The 15,734-nt window shown below is 41.1% G+C and overlaps 1 protein-coding gene across 4 annotated transcripts in view; it reads right to left on the bottom strand.

The window, feature by feature from the left end:
- Window positions 1–140: 140 nt before the first annotated feature.
- The window catches only part of INTS14 (integrator complex subunit 14), a 29,240-nt gene continuing 13,646 nt past the window's right edge, over window positions 141–15,734 (bottom strand). For 3 of the 4 annotated variants that reach the window (XM_033109552.1, XM_033109550.1, XM_033109551.1), the window contains 5 exons: window positions 13,953–14,097; window positions 12,499–12,632; window positions 4,712–4,830; window positions 2,611–2,676; window positions 141–953 (listed from right to left, as the gene is read on the bottom strand). In XM_033109552.1, coding sequence (XP_032965443.1) covers window positions 702–953; window positions 2,611–2,676; window positions 4,712–4,830; window positions 12,499–12,632; window positions 13,953–14,097 — 716 coding nt within the window. In that variant the 3' untranslated portion in view covers window positions 141–701. The remainder of the gene's footprint in view (window positions 954–2,610; window positions 2,677–4,711; window positions 4,831–12,498; window positions 12,633–13,952; window positions 14,098–15,734) is intronic. The other variant, XM_033109553.1, reaches the window with a different exon arrangement.

The following is a 15,734-nucleotide window of genomic DNA, read 5'->3' as shown; positions in this document are numbered from 1 at the left end:
CCTAACCAGGGTCAGAAACAAGGATCCAAGGAACCCTCATGATTTATGAATCTGTACCACGTAGGAAGCTGAAATTATCTCCAGAAGATAGGACAGACCAAAAGGCAAAGACCCATTCGTTTTCCAGTGAAACCATTTTATAGAAAATCAAATATTTTCATTAAAAAAAAAAAACCTTGAAGAAACAGGAATAATTTTATACATTTGTGGTTGCTGTTTAAAAGATACACCAAAGCACCTAAGAAACAAGTTATGCCCAAGTTCTAAGAAAAGTTCCAACACTTAGTGGTGTAAGGCTTGTACTTAAGTCTCAGACAGTCTGGGTTGTTCATTCCAAGAACAGAAGCTTGAAACTGTCCTTAGGATTGAGAGAGAAGATGCCTTTTGGGAAGCAGAGGACCCTTGCTTAGGTTTCCTGAGGAAGGGGGAGAGCTCTGTGCTCATCAGTCCTTCAAGCTTCTCAGGAGATGTACCCATCATGGGAGCAACAGGTGTCTGCGCTGAAAGTCAAAGCCCAAGTAGCCAAGGATCCATCAGTACCCTTCTCAGCCTGTAGAGAGTCATTCAGACCAGCAAGTGGTGCTTCTGAGGCTGCCTCAGGGAGGTCTTCAGGGGGGTATTGCAGAGGTGGACAGACTGGAAAAGTTTTTACCTTAAATCATTCTCACTTGAAAAAAGAAGGTAGGCTCCCAAAGTCAGCTTCACATTCTTTCAGTGCTGCTCCCCGAGAAGTCTGTCTGGAGAGGTGTAATGTTGTGGTCGTAGCCGGCGTACTCAGAGCTGCCGGTACTGGCCAGCTTGAGCTGCTGGGCAGCGTGGGTCAGCTGGAATGCAGCGTCAGGGTGGGCTGTGTCGGGCAGCAATGTGCACTCCCTTTCCAGCATGTCAGCCACTCCTTTGAGCAGGTCCAGGAAACCAAAGGCCAGGGCAGCCTTGCGTAAACGGTTCAACTCCTGCAACATAAAAAAAAACACACCAACGTGGCTGAAATGCATTTTCCTCATCACATACTTTCTAAGTGCTCAGCTAAGAAGAAGTTCTTCACCCATGAACTTAAGTGAAGATTTTTATAGGAGAAGAAGTGCTGTGCAGAGATGCCGACTGTGATGACATGACTAGGAAGCGGCTCCCCCCCCGCCAGGCGATCAGAGATCTGGGGAAGGGAGGCAGCTGACAGGTCACCATCAGCACTTACGCCAAACATCATTTACTCCCAACTACGAGGGTTCCCTTTCCTCGCTCACTCAGGTCTGGCTAAGGCCCCAAACCCCACAGGGCTCTTAAGCCTCTAGTGCATCTCTGGCTGGGTTTCAGGCTGAATGGCAATGAACGTGTCTGGAGGGGGCTCTGGAGAGGTCAGAAGTCTGGCCTAAAAGATTGCCACAGAAAGGTGGCGTAATGGATGCAAGCAGAGAAACAGGAAGTGCCCATCAGCCACTTAGCAGTGTGACTTGGGCAAGTGGGGTAGCCGCTCTCAGTCTCAATGGCCTTATTTACAAAATGACAAGGATCACCACTTGCCCATTGCAGGGGTGGTGCAATCGCCTGGTAAAGGCCCTTCTCAGCTCTGATGTGGAGGATTATATAAAACCAGAAAAGAGAAGTGGGCTTTCTGACCAACTCTCCACTATCATCTGTTAACAAGTGCAAAGTTCAGAAGAAGGCCCAAGTACAAGTGTGCCACCTTGAATAGACAGCTGGCGATTGTGTGCGGAGAGCTCTGCAGGGACAGGGACACAGCCAAGCAGTGGTCAGCAGGGGCCTGTGTGAATTACGGGCTTCAGGGAGCGGGGCATGGCGGGCAGAGCAGCTCTCTGCTTGAACTCTGACTAAGGTGGCTCTTGCTTGATTTCATCAGCTCACTACGTAATTAGGTTTGAAGACGATACTGCCTTAAAGGTAATGAGGTAACATCCAGACAAAGGAGCATGTACGTTCTCTGGAAGAAACGCTGGCCTGGGGCTGGGTGTGTACCCTATGTTAAGATGAGCAAACTAGGGCACAACTGACAACATGGCATACTTAATTTAATTTGCCACTTAATTTAATTTCAGCCAAACACCAGGACCAGAGAAAACAACTGAGCTTAAATGCCCCACACTCCACTCTACCTCTTGTAACTTAATTCCCTCCATTAATGGTTCTGGATTAGTTAGGTATGATTGCGAGGGCCATCCTTTCGCGATTCATAAACGTGCAATTTTAGAAGTCATTCCTGGAAGCAGTTTCTCTGGTACAGTAAGAATATTCTGGCCAAGCACCATCCCAGGAGTCACAATGGTTGCCTGGGGTTAGTCTGGATACCCATACGGGAGTGGTGAGGAGGATTCAGGTCCTTTCAGCTCCTTCCCTCAGCCACTCACAGCAGCACCAATACCGAGAAGCTCTTCTGCCTAGAACCAGGCCATTGGAATACTTCCAATTCTTGGATTTTAGGGCAGCAACAGACCTATCATTTCTACTGACTACCAATGAAAAAACTGAGGCACAAGGCATACATTTCTAATCCCTGTCCATGTTCACTCTGGTACCGGACACAATTGTGAACCACTTATTTCTGGCACCCATCCCTGGGCCTACCTTCTTCCACTGTAATTCTGACAGTCTCACCTTATAGAATGTCTGTGTTTTTTCAGGTAGTTTCCTTGCATTTCTTAAAATCTTCTGTACATCTGTCTATCAAGGGTAAAAAGAATTCAATATTAAGAATTCTGTGGTAAAGGCAAAGAACACCAAAGGATGACTTGCAATGTTTAAAGAAATGAAAACGAGACCAGAGTGTCAAGATAAGGATCCCTTCTGAGTTCATGGCACTGTTCTGTTCAACGTCTGTATAAAGGACCTCCCTCCTTCAAAATGCTCCATGATAATAAATCCTTTAGTGACAGATATGAACTTGTCTCACACACACACACCCAGTAACCTCATACATACATATTTAGCCAGCTGCTTTTTGACAAGGGTGCCAAGACCATTCAATAGGAGTAAGAATTGTCTTTTCAATAAATGGTGCTAGGACAACTGGATAGCCACATGCGAAAGAATGAAGTTGGACCCTTACTTCACACCACATACAAAAAATTAACTCAAAATGAATCTAAATGTAAGAGCTAAAACTATAAAACTCTTAAAAAAAAATGTAGGGGGTCAATCTTCACGACCTTGGATTTGGCTATGATTTCTTAGTTACAACAACAGCAGCACAGAACAAAAAAAGAAAAAAATTAATTTGATAAATGTTCACAACAGCATTATTCGGAATAGCCAAAAGGTAGAAACAATTCAAATGTTCATCAACTGAATGAATGGATAAACAAAATGTAGCATATTTATATAGTGGAATATTACTCAGCCATCAAAAGGAATGAGGTACTGATACACGCTACAACATGAATGAATGATGAAAATATTATGCTTAGTGGAAGGAAGCCAAACATAGGTGATCTTACATGATACCATTTATATGAACTATCCAGAATAGGTAAATACATGGAGAAAGAGAGCAGATTAGTGGTTGCCAAGTGCTGGGGGAAGACGGGACTATAGTGACTCGCTTAATGGGTACAGGGTTTCCTCTGGGGTGACAAAATGTTTTGGAACTAGATAGTAGTGATGGTTATATAACATTGTGATTGTTCTAAATGTCACTGAATTGTATACTTTAAAATGGTTGAAATGGTAAATTCTATGATATGTGTATTTCACTACAATAAAAAAAATACCCAGACCAAAATAAAATTTAAAAAATAATTGTAGAAAAATTCAGCTATCCTTCTGATAGGGAAGTACTGGGGTTAGGGATGGCAGGAAAGAGGGAGAACCTGATTTTCCAATGAAGAGAAGATACCCCTGCCCCCTAGCCATGGCAGGATGTGTCCGGTCTCAGTGAAAGGGGGCTAGAAGAGACTATGCCATCAACAGAAGCTACTTCTGTAGTCGGGTGGCCTGACTGCCTCTTCTCATCTGGCTTGGGCTGGACTCGTTGGAGGCACAAAGGAAAACAAACAAATGAAACTCAAATGAGAAAAAAGTGATTTTCAAAAATAGGTATAAATGACTTTATGTCAATGGAAGGAGAAATGGCACCGAGTACCTTGCCTGAAAGGAACATATCTTGATAATAGTATACTCTTAGCTTCCCATGAAAGTGTTTTGAGGAATTACAGTGGAATCGCTATGGTTTGGGTTCTATTGTGGGGATGGAAGAAATAACCACATGAAGATCTTTACATCTTTCTCATAATCGTTAAAGATAACACCCCGTATGTTATCTAATGCCTCAGCATGTCAAAAATTTTACATTTAAATTCAATGCCAGGAAAATAAGTGTCTCTAGAAGAACTGACATGCTTCCTTTTATCAGATATACAATACTATCTAACATAAAAACCCTACATATTTCTTTTGTGACCTTGGTAGCAGGAAGCTCAGAGCCAAATTGCTCAAATACAATTGTCATTTTGCTTTCGGTTCCTGGCACAATTGTCTCTCCTCTTCCTCTAGGTTTTGTATTGCTCTAAATTTTGTAAAAAGGATTTTGCTATACTTGTATACGTGTTTTACCATAGGCTACCTCAAATCCTTTCTGGAAATAATGACAAACATTAGAAGTAAATGAATTACTAAGTATCAAAGGAAAGGAAAATCAAATCACATGTCTGCCTGCCTCCCTCGTTTGCCCAGTGGAAAGCAACAGGAATGGTAATGTTACCTGCAGGCCACTGGGTTTGATCCAGACAGTCACATTCTGGGCATAACTGCGTTTGTTTTTGGGCTGCAGGGGGAATGGGCTCTTGTTGTCATCCTCACCGTAAGGGTTTTCTTTAGCATCTTAAAAGAAAAAGACATTCTTGAAATGACAGCTGGCAAAACATAATCAATTACATTTCCAATTAAGCTAGAAGCTCTTTGAATCATTCAATCTTTTATATCCTGTTACTTCCCTAATTAAGAAAATCCATTAGCTTCAGCCAGGTTAGGGAACTTGCTCTCAGTAGAAATCAACCAAGGCTCATGTAAGTAAAAAACAGCTTAATGTTTTTAAAGAAAGACGTTTCACTTATAAAATTAAAGTCAGAGAGGATAAAGCTGATACATACAACAAACACTAAGGTACTATTTAAAAATATATGTAAACATACATACTGCAATTCTATATTGTCTAGCCCAGCACTCTCCAACACAACTTCCTGCTATGACAGAATGGTAGGCCCTCACCCACGTGGCCAATGAACACTTGGCATGTGACCAGTGTGACTGAGGAACTGCAGTTTCATTATTTTAATTAAATTTAAATGGCCTCATGTGGCTAGTGGCTTCTGGTTTAGACAGCGTGCATTCAGGCATTGAGAAAATTAAAAAGGAAAACTATATATAGCCAAATTAAGGAAAAGGGCAAGGGAAGAAATAGTTTTTGATGAAACATACCCAACCGTATCATGGCTTATTAGTTTATTGTGTTCAAAGTATTAAAGCCATGTTGGTTTTATAGCCACATGGGACAAACAAGGGTTCTTATTTTTCTACTGGCTTCCTGAGCCAATGAAACTTTGCCACAAACTTACAAAGTGTACTTACATCTATTGGCTTATTTTATCCTTATTACCACCTTCTGGGGTAGACACAGCAGAAATCATTTTCCCAAGTTAGAAAGCTTATGTCCCAAATATTCATGTTGAAAACTGGAATTAGCCCAGTTTCTAACTGAACCAGGAGTTTTCTAACCCTGAGTTGGTAATTAATTTAAATGCCTTATACTGGCCCCACACCACTCCCCCACTCCCGACCTCTCCAAAAAGTACCGACCCAGCTCTCCAGACATTTCCATGAACACTTATCTCTATATAAACCTTTTCAGTCAGACCAAAATCCCAACAGTCCTTTCCCATGCAACATGCTAATTTCTAACTTCCCTGCCACTATTTCTGCTATTTCTTCTGCCTGGAATGCTCTCCTTTCCTCATTCATTTATTCCCTCACTCACTTATTCATTCATTATCTATAGTAAGACCCCATTATGTAGCAGGCACTGTGCTAGAAGTGTGGCTAGAGAAGATATTTTTCTGGCCTCAAGAAACTTATCAAGAATGTTTATTCAATCCAAACTATGCGCCAAACACTTCACATGTATAACGTTTCTCCTTACAGCAACCCAGGGGGTAGATATTATTAGTCCCAGGAAACTGAGGCTCAGAGAGGTTGGACCTTCCCAGGTTTTACTCGGCTGGGTCTAATTCCAAGGTCAGCACTTTTTCAACCATTCAACACTGCTGTTCTTCACCTATCCAAATTGACTTACATTCCAGGTCCAGATACTATCCTACCTTCTCCATGAAGTCTGTCCCAACTTTTTCTGGCAGGCAGTGATTTCTCTTGACGCTTCTATCCTATAGCACTCAGTATCAGCACCAAACATCTCAACATCTAACAATAGTCTATCTTGTACTGTCTCTAATTGTTTGGAACCTGTAAGTGGAAACTGGCTTAGCAGACAAGAAATACTGCATTTATGAAAAAATAACAGAAGACTCTTAGAAATAAGAAATATGATAGCAGGAAAAAAAAATAGTTGCAAGATAAAGTTGAACATGCCGCACAGAAGGTAGAACAAAAAGAAAAAAAAATGGAAAAATGGGTAAGATAAGAAAATCACACGCACATACAAACCATAAACGTATGTTCTAGAAAGGGAGAACAGAGAACAGAGAGAGAGGAAAATCAAAGACATAATTCATGTTCCTAGGATTGAAGAATATGAACTGCCAGATGGAAGGGCCCACTGAGGGCCCGGCACAACGAATGACGAGGTACATCATCCTGAAAATCCAGAACACCAGGGACACGAAGAAGAGCTGCAAGGAGAGCACAGAGGAAATACAGATCGGGGTCAAAGCCCAGGCAGTCAGCATGGCACTAGACTCTCAACAGCAACACAGGAAGCCAGAAGAGACAACACAGCAATGTTTCAAAACTCTAAGGGAAGATGATTTCCATCCTAGAACTCAACACACAACCAAACTGGCAAACGAATGTCAGGGATGAAATACAGACATTTCCAAATATGCAAGATTTCAAACATTTAATTCCCATATTCCCTTTTCTCAGGAGGATTCATGAAATAGGAGACCCACAGGAGAGATGTGAAGGGAAGACTCAGGATGACAGCTATGCAATAGGCTGAGAGAACAATCAGTCCATTTATGAAACAAGAGGAAGGGAGACGACTAAGAAATATAAAAAGGAAAAGGACAAAAATACCTGAACAGTGTATTGCACGTAGGCAGGAATTAGTGATAGATACACAAAAAAGGGCAAAAAAAAAAAAAAAAAAAAAGGAAAGAAAGTAGAGGAAGGCCATGAGCAAGCTGGAGTGGGGGCTACACTCATGTGCGGCCGGCTCCCCACAGCCTGGCTGCCCAGCTCTTTTCTGGCACCTCTGCGGAACTCAGGGTCTTTCCAATAGAGCCTTCCTTTTAACTGAAGTCGGTCAGACTACATTTATCTTATTAGAAAAAAGAAAAAAAAATCTAAGAAAGTAACAACTGGAGTAGAGGACAAAGAGCTGCAAGACAAAGAAATGTAACTTGGTATATACATCATGGCTTAGTCATAAATAACATTTATATCATCTAACAAGGACAGAATACTGATTTAATCAAAAGAACACTGGAAGGATAGAGGAAGGGGAAAATGTGCTTCTTGGGTGGATGGGTGGGGATGGTGGTGGTAAGAGAGCTAAGTGGTCATCTTTAAAAAGTAAAAAAATAACATTTAAAAATGAAAAAAAAAGGCAAGAAATAGTTACATACTTATATTATTTAGAAATGTAAATACCAAAAGAAACACAAGTTGAAAGTACTGTATTTTGCCGTGTATAATGTGCACCTACATTTTTGGTCCAAATTTTCAGGGAAAAAAAATCTTTCATTTTAATTTTTTAATTCAAATTTTCATTTGTTTATTACATTTAGGTACTTGTTTTTTTGTATTATAAAGGAATTTTAGCATTTATTTTTTAACATATTATGGTACAAGAAATTTTATGTACTGGTAACACATTTATGATATTTACGCATAATAGAAGGCCAAGAACTCTTCGTTGTTGCAAGTTCAACAAAACTGATTATCGTATTCCAGGGTATTATTTTCTATACGGATGTCGTTATTGATTTCTAGAGCTACACTTTTAAATCATAAGCATAAATAAAAGGATTAAAAACATTTATATAGATGTGGAATTAGTACTACCCATGTATAATGCACATCCTTATTTTTCCCTCACAAATTTGGGCAAAAAAGTTCACATTGTATATGGCAAAATACAGTAAATATCTCTAAGAACAGAATTAGGAGTAGAAGGGGTAGGTATAAATAACAGTACTATTTTGCATGCTTTGATTAAAAAACTAAATAAAAACAGCAGGATCTACCATTATTATGTGCCTACTCTATCAGGCACTTTATACACATTCCCTCAATAAATGCTATCGACAACCCTCTAACGTAGGTTTTATGACCAATTATTACTTTGTACCATAATGGCAATCCCAACCTCAAAGAACTGTTGTGAGAATTAAATGAAATGATACATTTCATTTTGTCTAACACAGTGCCCGGAACAAAGTTAAATTCAATAAAATGTTAGCTGTCATTACCCTCACTGAAAAGAACAGACCCAGAGGGAAAAAAGAATATAAAATAGGGCAGAGTAAATAGCAGTTCAATTTGAGTGAAGAATACGTATAATAAGCTAAGCATTGCTAGGTTGGAAGCCAGGCAGAAAGGAGTTTGAATGCTACCATCTCAGGTGATAGACAGGCATCTCTGGTGAAAACCATCACAGTATCTAGGTCAGGGGTGGGCAAACTTTTTCTGTAGAGGGCCAGACAGTAACTATGTTAGGCTTTGTGGGTGACATGGTCTCTGTTTCAACTACTCAACTCTGCCATTGAAGCAGGAGTGGAAAAGGAATGAGCGTGCCTGTGTAATAAAACTTTACCTACAAAACAGGCAGTAGGCTAGTTTGGCCTGCAGGCCGTAGTTAGCTAACCACTGATCTAAGTAAAAGGTAAACACAGCCAAAACTAGGTGAGAGCAGCGAGAAAAGGCAGAATGAATGTAGAAATGCTAGAGAGAGACTACATGAAACAGGTGAGGAACCTCTCCATACTAACGAATGAACACACATACACACACACACACACACCCTCCCTCCCTATACTGTGTTCTCCTCCAATTTCTGCCCTATTTCTCTCCTCTTGGTGACCAAACTTGTCACCTTTCATTTTAATTCATGCCTCAACTTGTCTCCTGGCTAACCATCTAGTAAAGCTACTCTTACAAAGCCACCAAATAGCTAACTGTCAAGATCAAATGACTCGTGATTCAGTGTCCTCTTCTTTCCTCTTTCTAGTTCCTTTCTAGTTCTTCCTAAAACTCTAATCATTTAAAATGCTCACTCTACAGTCTCTTTCAAATTGAGTTCTCAAGGCGCTAATCCTCCTGGGATGTAGAGCTATTCCCATTGAACCATTAGCTTCTGGAGGCTGCACCATGGTTGCATTGCTTCAGAACCAGTTTCTGTATTGTTTAGTTTTAGAGGCCCCACTCCAGAAGTGCAGGACTTGGGCTTCAATTTCTCATAGGAGATTTGAACAGTTCTTTACATCTGGAAAAGCAGGTAGAAACAAAGGGTAGGTAGACTTTTTCTGCTTCCTTTCACTGAGGGGCAGGTCTTCTACATTCCCAGCTTTGCTCTAGATGTCAGTTCTTCGTCTTGTTTGGAACTGAAGTCAAGTCTCCTGCCCATGTGTGAGCTTCGACACACTAATGCCTGGATCCTTGCTCAAGAGTTGGCAAACTATGACCTGTCGCCTATTTCTGAGTTAGGAGTAGTTTTTATACTTTTAAATGACTGGGGGGAAAAATATCAAAAGAATGTCTCATAACATGTGGAAATGATATAAAATTCAAATTTTGGTGCCCATAAATAAATTACTTTGAAATACAGTCACTCCCGTTCATTTATGTATTTTGTTACAAAGGCAGACTTTAGTAGTTACGACAGAGACTGTATGGTCTGCAAGGTCTTAAAATATTTACTGTCTGGCCCTTTATTGAAAAAGTTTGCTGACCCTTGGCCTAGCTTCTAGGGCATGTATTCAGGTAAAATCTTCTCTGGCCTCAATGGCAAAAGACATCCTCAGACCTGAGCTGGCATGCGTGCACGTGTGTGCATCCGCGCACATGTATGCATGCACGTGTGTGCATGTGTGCACGTGTGTGTATCTTGCACATGTATGTGTGCACGTGTGTGCAAGACACTGGAGGCCATGTCACTGTACTTCCTTCTTCAGTCTCTTGTCTTGGCTTCTACAACATCACTTTCTACTACTTTCCCCGTTCATCTGCCTACTCCTTCTCATGTTCCTTTACTAGCACCCTTTCTATTGCCCCCAGTAGTTGGCCCTTTCTGGGGGTCTGGTCCTTGGCTTTCTTTTTGCCTTAATCTATACTCTTTCCTGGGACAAGGGCTTCTTAAAATGTGGTATGGATCGCCTCGATTGTAATCACATGGGCAGTATTAAAACCGCGCAGTCCTGGCCTGAATCCAGACCTACTGCATCAGCGTCTCTGTAGGTGGGGCCCAGGAAACAGAATTTTTACAGAAGTTTTCCTGGTTTATTTTTGTACACAAAAAAATCAAATGTGAGAACCATTGCCCTAAATAATCTCTTTCTCACCATTGTAACTATCAGTGATATGCCTGTAACTAAAAATTGTATTTCTAACTCTGCCCTCTCTCCCGAACTCGACTCTTCCAGGATTTGTCTCTAGGCATCTCCACCTAAATCTCACAGGCTAAACGCACCAAGCATAAAGGCGCTTTTCCCAAATCCATCCTTTCTCCTCTGTTCTGTTTCAACTAATAGTACCACCCGTCGCTCTGCAGCCCAGGTCAGAAACCTAGGATCATTCTCAACTCTTTCCTTTATTCTCCTGCATAAACACTGTTGATTCTACCCCCTTCATATCTCTTGCATGGATCCCATCCTGTGCTGGTTCTCACCTTCCAATCTCCAGGACTATCAGCTGACTTCTAACTGCAGCCATGTCCTTACCTTTTCATATCCACACACCACAATTATCTAAATGCAAACTTAGTATCTCTGACTTGGATTCTGGCCATACTGCACAACTCCAGGGGGCACCAATACCTAGAATACAAAGTCTCCTCACTGCTGTCGCCACTGTTCTCATCATAGCTAGAAGGATCTGATCACATACTCCCCTTCAGTGGCAGAATAAAGCCTCAGTTCTTTGCATTTCAAATGAGACCTGCATGCTCTAGCCACTGCCCACCTGTAACCTACTATCTGCCTCCACCCCCATCATCACATTTTGTGCTCCAGCGCTCCTTTCTTTTCTATAGGTGTTTTCCTTAATCCAGGGTGCCCTTCTTCCGTCACTGGTTCCACAAATCCCCACCCTCCCACCCCCTCCAACTCAGCTAGGGTATGTCTTCTCTGTGAAGATTTTCCTGAGTCCTTTAGGCAGAGGAGATCATCCCCTCCTGCAGGCCAACTCTGATCTTGTGTCAGTCTGTGTTTATTATTCCACTTTCCACTAGACTTTGAGCAACTCCTGCTCTTTTATCCTTTAGACCTGGCATAAAATAGGTGGCTTGGTAGATGTTACTGAAATTGAAACAGGTCCAGATGAATCAAGGATGACTCTACAGTTGAAGACTGAGTACCTGAAATATAAGGCCTCCATCAGAAGGAGCAGGAAAATCAGAAAAAGGAACAGTTTAAGAGGGAAGGCGTGTGAGACAGTGGTTCCTATAACAAACATACTGAGCTTGGGGCTGGCAGAGGTCCAACTGGAAAGTGGAAAAACAATAGGCAAATTGCAGGGAGAGATCAAGCAGGGCTAGAGTTATAGATCTGGGGGAGTCTGAAGCTATAATGGCTGATGAAGTAACCAGGAAAGAGTAGTAACCCGAGAGAAGAAGGCCAAGAACAACATCTTGGAATCATGAGGCAAGAAGAAGAAAAGATAACAAGAAAAAGAAAAGTTGCAAAAAAGAAAGATAAGTACCAGGAGAACGCAACGTTCCGAAAGCCAAGGGAAAACTGTTTTCAAGAAGTAAGGGGATTCAATTACCTAGGAATGACTGGGAGTTACGTGGTTACCTGGGTTGAAAATCATACTAAGGAAAATTGACATTAAGGAAAAAAACGTTTATGGAGAGTAGCTTTTCACTCTAAGCGGTTGGAGCATTTATATGTACTTAACTTAAATGTTGGTTCTTCCTGAGCTATAAAGTTAAAGTTCACACATCAAACTTTCTTGGGGTTCTCCATGTACGTATCCAGCATCAGAGACCACAGCACACCCATAAGGGAGATCACGCAGCTCTTTGACTGCACAGTCAGCCATTCAGAACAGCAGAGAGAAAACAAAGTCAAGATAAATAAAATCTGATCTGGGTTATACCTGAAATGGGACCCAACTGTGCCATTTTCCCTAGCCATGGGAGAGGTTCTGGGCCAGGCTCAAAGAGAGACATCATGAGGTTTGATTTCTTCTTGCTGTCAGCTTGGGAGTAGAGCATTCCATGCCATTCAGGACTAGATAGAGAGAAGATGGAAAATCAAAAGAACATCGAGCTTGGGACTGGCAAGTTAAGTAAGTCTAACCTGTGATTTTCTCTTGAGTGACATGGGTCAGCTTTGAAATCAGGTGCATTAATTTTACTAAAGCCAAATCTTAAACCTGAAAATGCACACTGCTGCCCCCTAATTGTACCATTCCTCTGGGACAATGTATTTGTATTCACTTATGTGGATATGGAAATAAAAACCAGTCTTGAAAGAGAAGAAACATCACAAGGGCAGCAAGTAGCTGCAGGAGTGGGGTGGTGAGCAATAAGAGCACCAACACAGAGGAGCCCTGAGCCCTTGGAAAAAAGAGCACAAAGCCATCAGCCAGCTCTGCTCCCACTTCTCAAAGGGTTCCGGGTGATTCTCATATTCAGAGCCTGTACAAGTAGCTTGGGTACCAAGAAATACAACAAACTAACACCTAACAAGAACTGCAGTTTTCTTTTGGGACCATCTAATTTTAACTCAAGCAGAAATGGAGCCATGCTTTCTGAGTACTCCTAACCTCTTGGTCTTCGTCTACATTAGTCAGCCCCAGGTGCTGACCAAAAGATGATCATTCACCTCTTCTTTCCTAACAATAGGTGTTACAGAAAGAAGCAGGTAAGTTTTACAACTTTTGAGACTGCCGTGAATGTGGAAGCTAGAAGGGCTTTCCTCATCGGGAAGGAATATAACAGAGTGGTTACTTACAAGCATGGGCTCTGGAGTCAGAAGGCAAGGGTAAGAAACCTGGCTCTTTCATTTACTAGCTATGTGACCTTGAGCAAGTTGCTTGACCTCTCTTAGCCTCAATTTCCTCATCTATAGAATGGTTATAATACTGATACCTTCTATATAGTGTTATTTTGAGGGATTAAATGGGTGAATATATGTTAAGTGCCTAGAGAAGCACACAGTAAAATGTTCAATGAATGACATCAGCATCTTTTTTCATTTAGTCGTATCTCCTCATTTTATAGCTTATGAATACTGCATAAGATCCTATAGCAAGTTGGTAGCATTGTTATAATTGAACCCAGGTTTCCTAGATAGAGTAGGAAAAAGGAAAATTAAAAAAGGATATAATATAAAAGCAATGTAATTAAGAAACTCATTATGTACTTATTCTAGGGGATCATTTAATGAGCAGTTTAGAAGGTGATGGTAGGTGGGAAGAGTGTAGCAGGGAGAGGAAAAAGGTGACAAGGGCCTTTCTATTTCTTTCAGAAAAGTCTGGGAAATACTTCACTTTGTACATTGATTCTACCTTTCACTCAACCAAAAAAGGGAAACAAAGTTACTCACCCTAATTGAACTATAGCCACCATTCCTTCCACTTTTAGGCTGCCATGGAGCAGGACACAAAAGTTGGGTATTTTGCCTGCAATCTGATTGGCTGAATTTTCATCTTCATTATCATCAGTTATGCCAGTACCTACTTCATCACCTTCTGTGAAAAGAAAACAGGTTAGACTGAGATTAGCTACAAAAATCCCAAACCCCGATTATATTCTTGGCTGTTTCTAGCCTTGGAAGGAAAGTATACGGAGTTAAAAAAAAATATATAACGAGTAAGAAAAACTCATATTCTGGTTTTCCTATATCCACATAAAAATCAGCTTTTACGTGTTATATAAATTCAATATATATGAAACATCCAGAAGAACCAAATCTATAAAGACAGAAAAGACATTAGTGGTTACGTGGGGCTGAGGGAGACTAGAGGGATGGAACTGCTGGCTAAAGGGTTTCTTTATAGGGTGGTGAAAATTCTAAAATTCTGATTCTAAAATTGACGTGGTGATGGTTGCACAACTCTGTAAGTATACTAAAAACTACTGAATTGTATACTTTAAAAGGGTGAAGTGCATGGTATGTGAATTATATTTCAGTGAAGTTGCTACCCACAAAAAATCAGCCTTTCACAGTTTCTACTAGGACACTCAGCTAGGTGCTCTCTGCGGGTTTCAAACACCATCTAATCAGAACCACAGATTCAGAGATGTCAGAGTAGTCTCCACTGACAGCCTTTAGGCAGCACATGGATGGGGGCCCCCAAAGGTGAACAGTAATTACTCCACAAGCATCTTGACTCTCCAACTCCAGGTTCTCTCATACACCCTGCTGACAGATGAAACTTCCTACAATTAACTTCCTTCTGGAACTATCTGTGTCTCAATCTCATTCAAAGATTTTCTAATTCAATAGGAAGAATTTGCTCAGTTTAGCTTGACATTCAACAGCCCTTACAACATGGCCCCATTCTGCCTTCCCATACTTTTCTTTCCACTGTTTCCCTACACACTCTTCATTTTGCCCACTTTCTTTCTTGGCAATTTATGTGGGCATGCAGAATTGTTCCCCCTCCCCCCAGGACCCTAGAAATAAAGAAAAGCTGATTGTTATCAATATTAGTATCAAGAACAATACAGTAAATTACAAACATAATGGTCACAATAAGCCATCTGTGGGAACATAGCAAGATTCTGTCTGTGAATATGTGATGGAGGGTTATGGAATACCTAACTCTCCAACTGAGACAACTGGCATAAACGGAATGTGATCAAAACTCAGTGAGTAGAAATCTGATTGTCTATACACACTTCTTGGAGAAAGCTGGTGAATATAAAGTAGAGGGTCAGCCTCGAACAGAAAAAAGAGAAGTTTAAAGTGCTGGAGATTAACATTCTTCAGAGAGATGCTGAGTTTTGGGGACATGACTTTACATTTCCTGGAAGGCTTTATTCTGCAGTAATGAGCCTCACAAGGGGCTGGATTCAATAGTATTTACTGAGTATCTACTATGTGCTCGGCACTGGCAGGAAACAGATGTAGTTTCTCCCCTTATGAAGCTGTATTTGACTCGAGATTTATCAGGCAACCCTCTGAAAACGATTTTGGCTTCCTCAGCGTGCTCGTAAAGGCAGAGCCCTGGATGAGGGACTAAGCATTCTCATCTGTAAAGAGGACTTCTACTGTAAATTAACAAAGCAACACACAATAAATATGTGTCAATATGCTTTCCATAGTGTCATGTAGCAGAATTAGTTGTTTCCATTTTTAAAAAATCCAATCCAATCCAGTAAC

Source organism: Rhinolophus ferrumequinum, chromosome 6, assembly GCF_004115265.2.
Source record: "Rhinolophus ferrumequinum isolate MPI-CBG mRhiFer1 chromosome 6, mRhiFer1_v1.p, whole genome shotgun sequence".
Classification (NCBI taxonomy): domain Eukaryota; kingdom Metazoa; phylum Chordata; class Mammalia; order Chiroptera; family Rhinolophidae; genus Rhinolophus; species Rhinolophus ferrumequinum.
The sequence above is the reverse complement of the archived record's forward strand: the minus strand, read 5'-3'. Positions and strand labels throughout refer to the sequence as shown.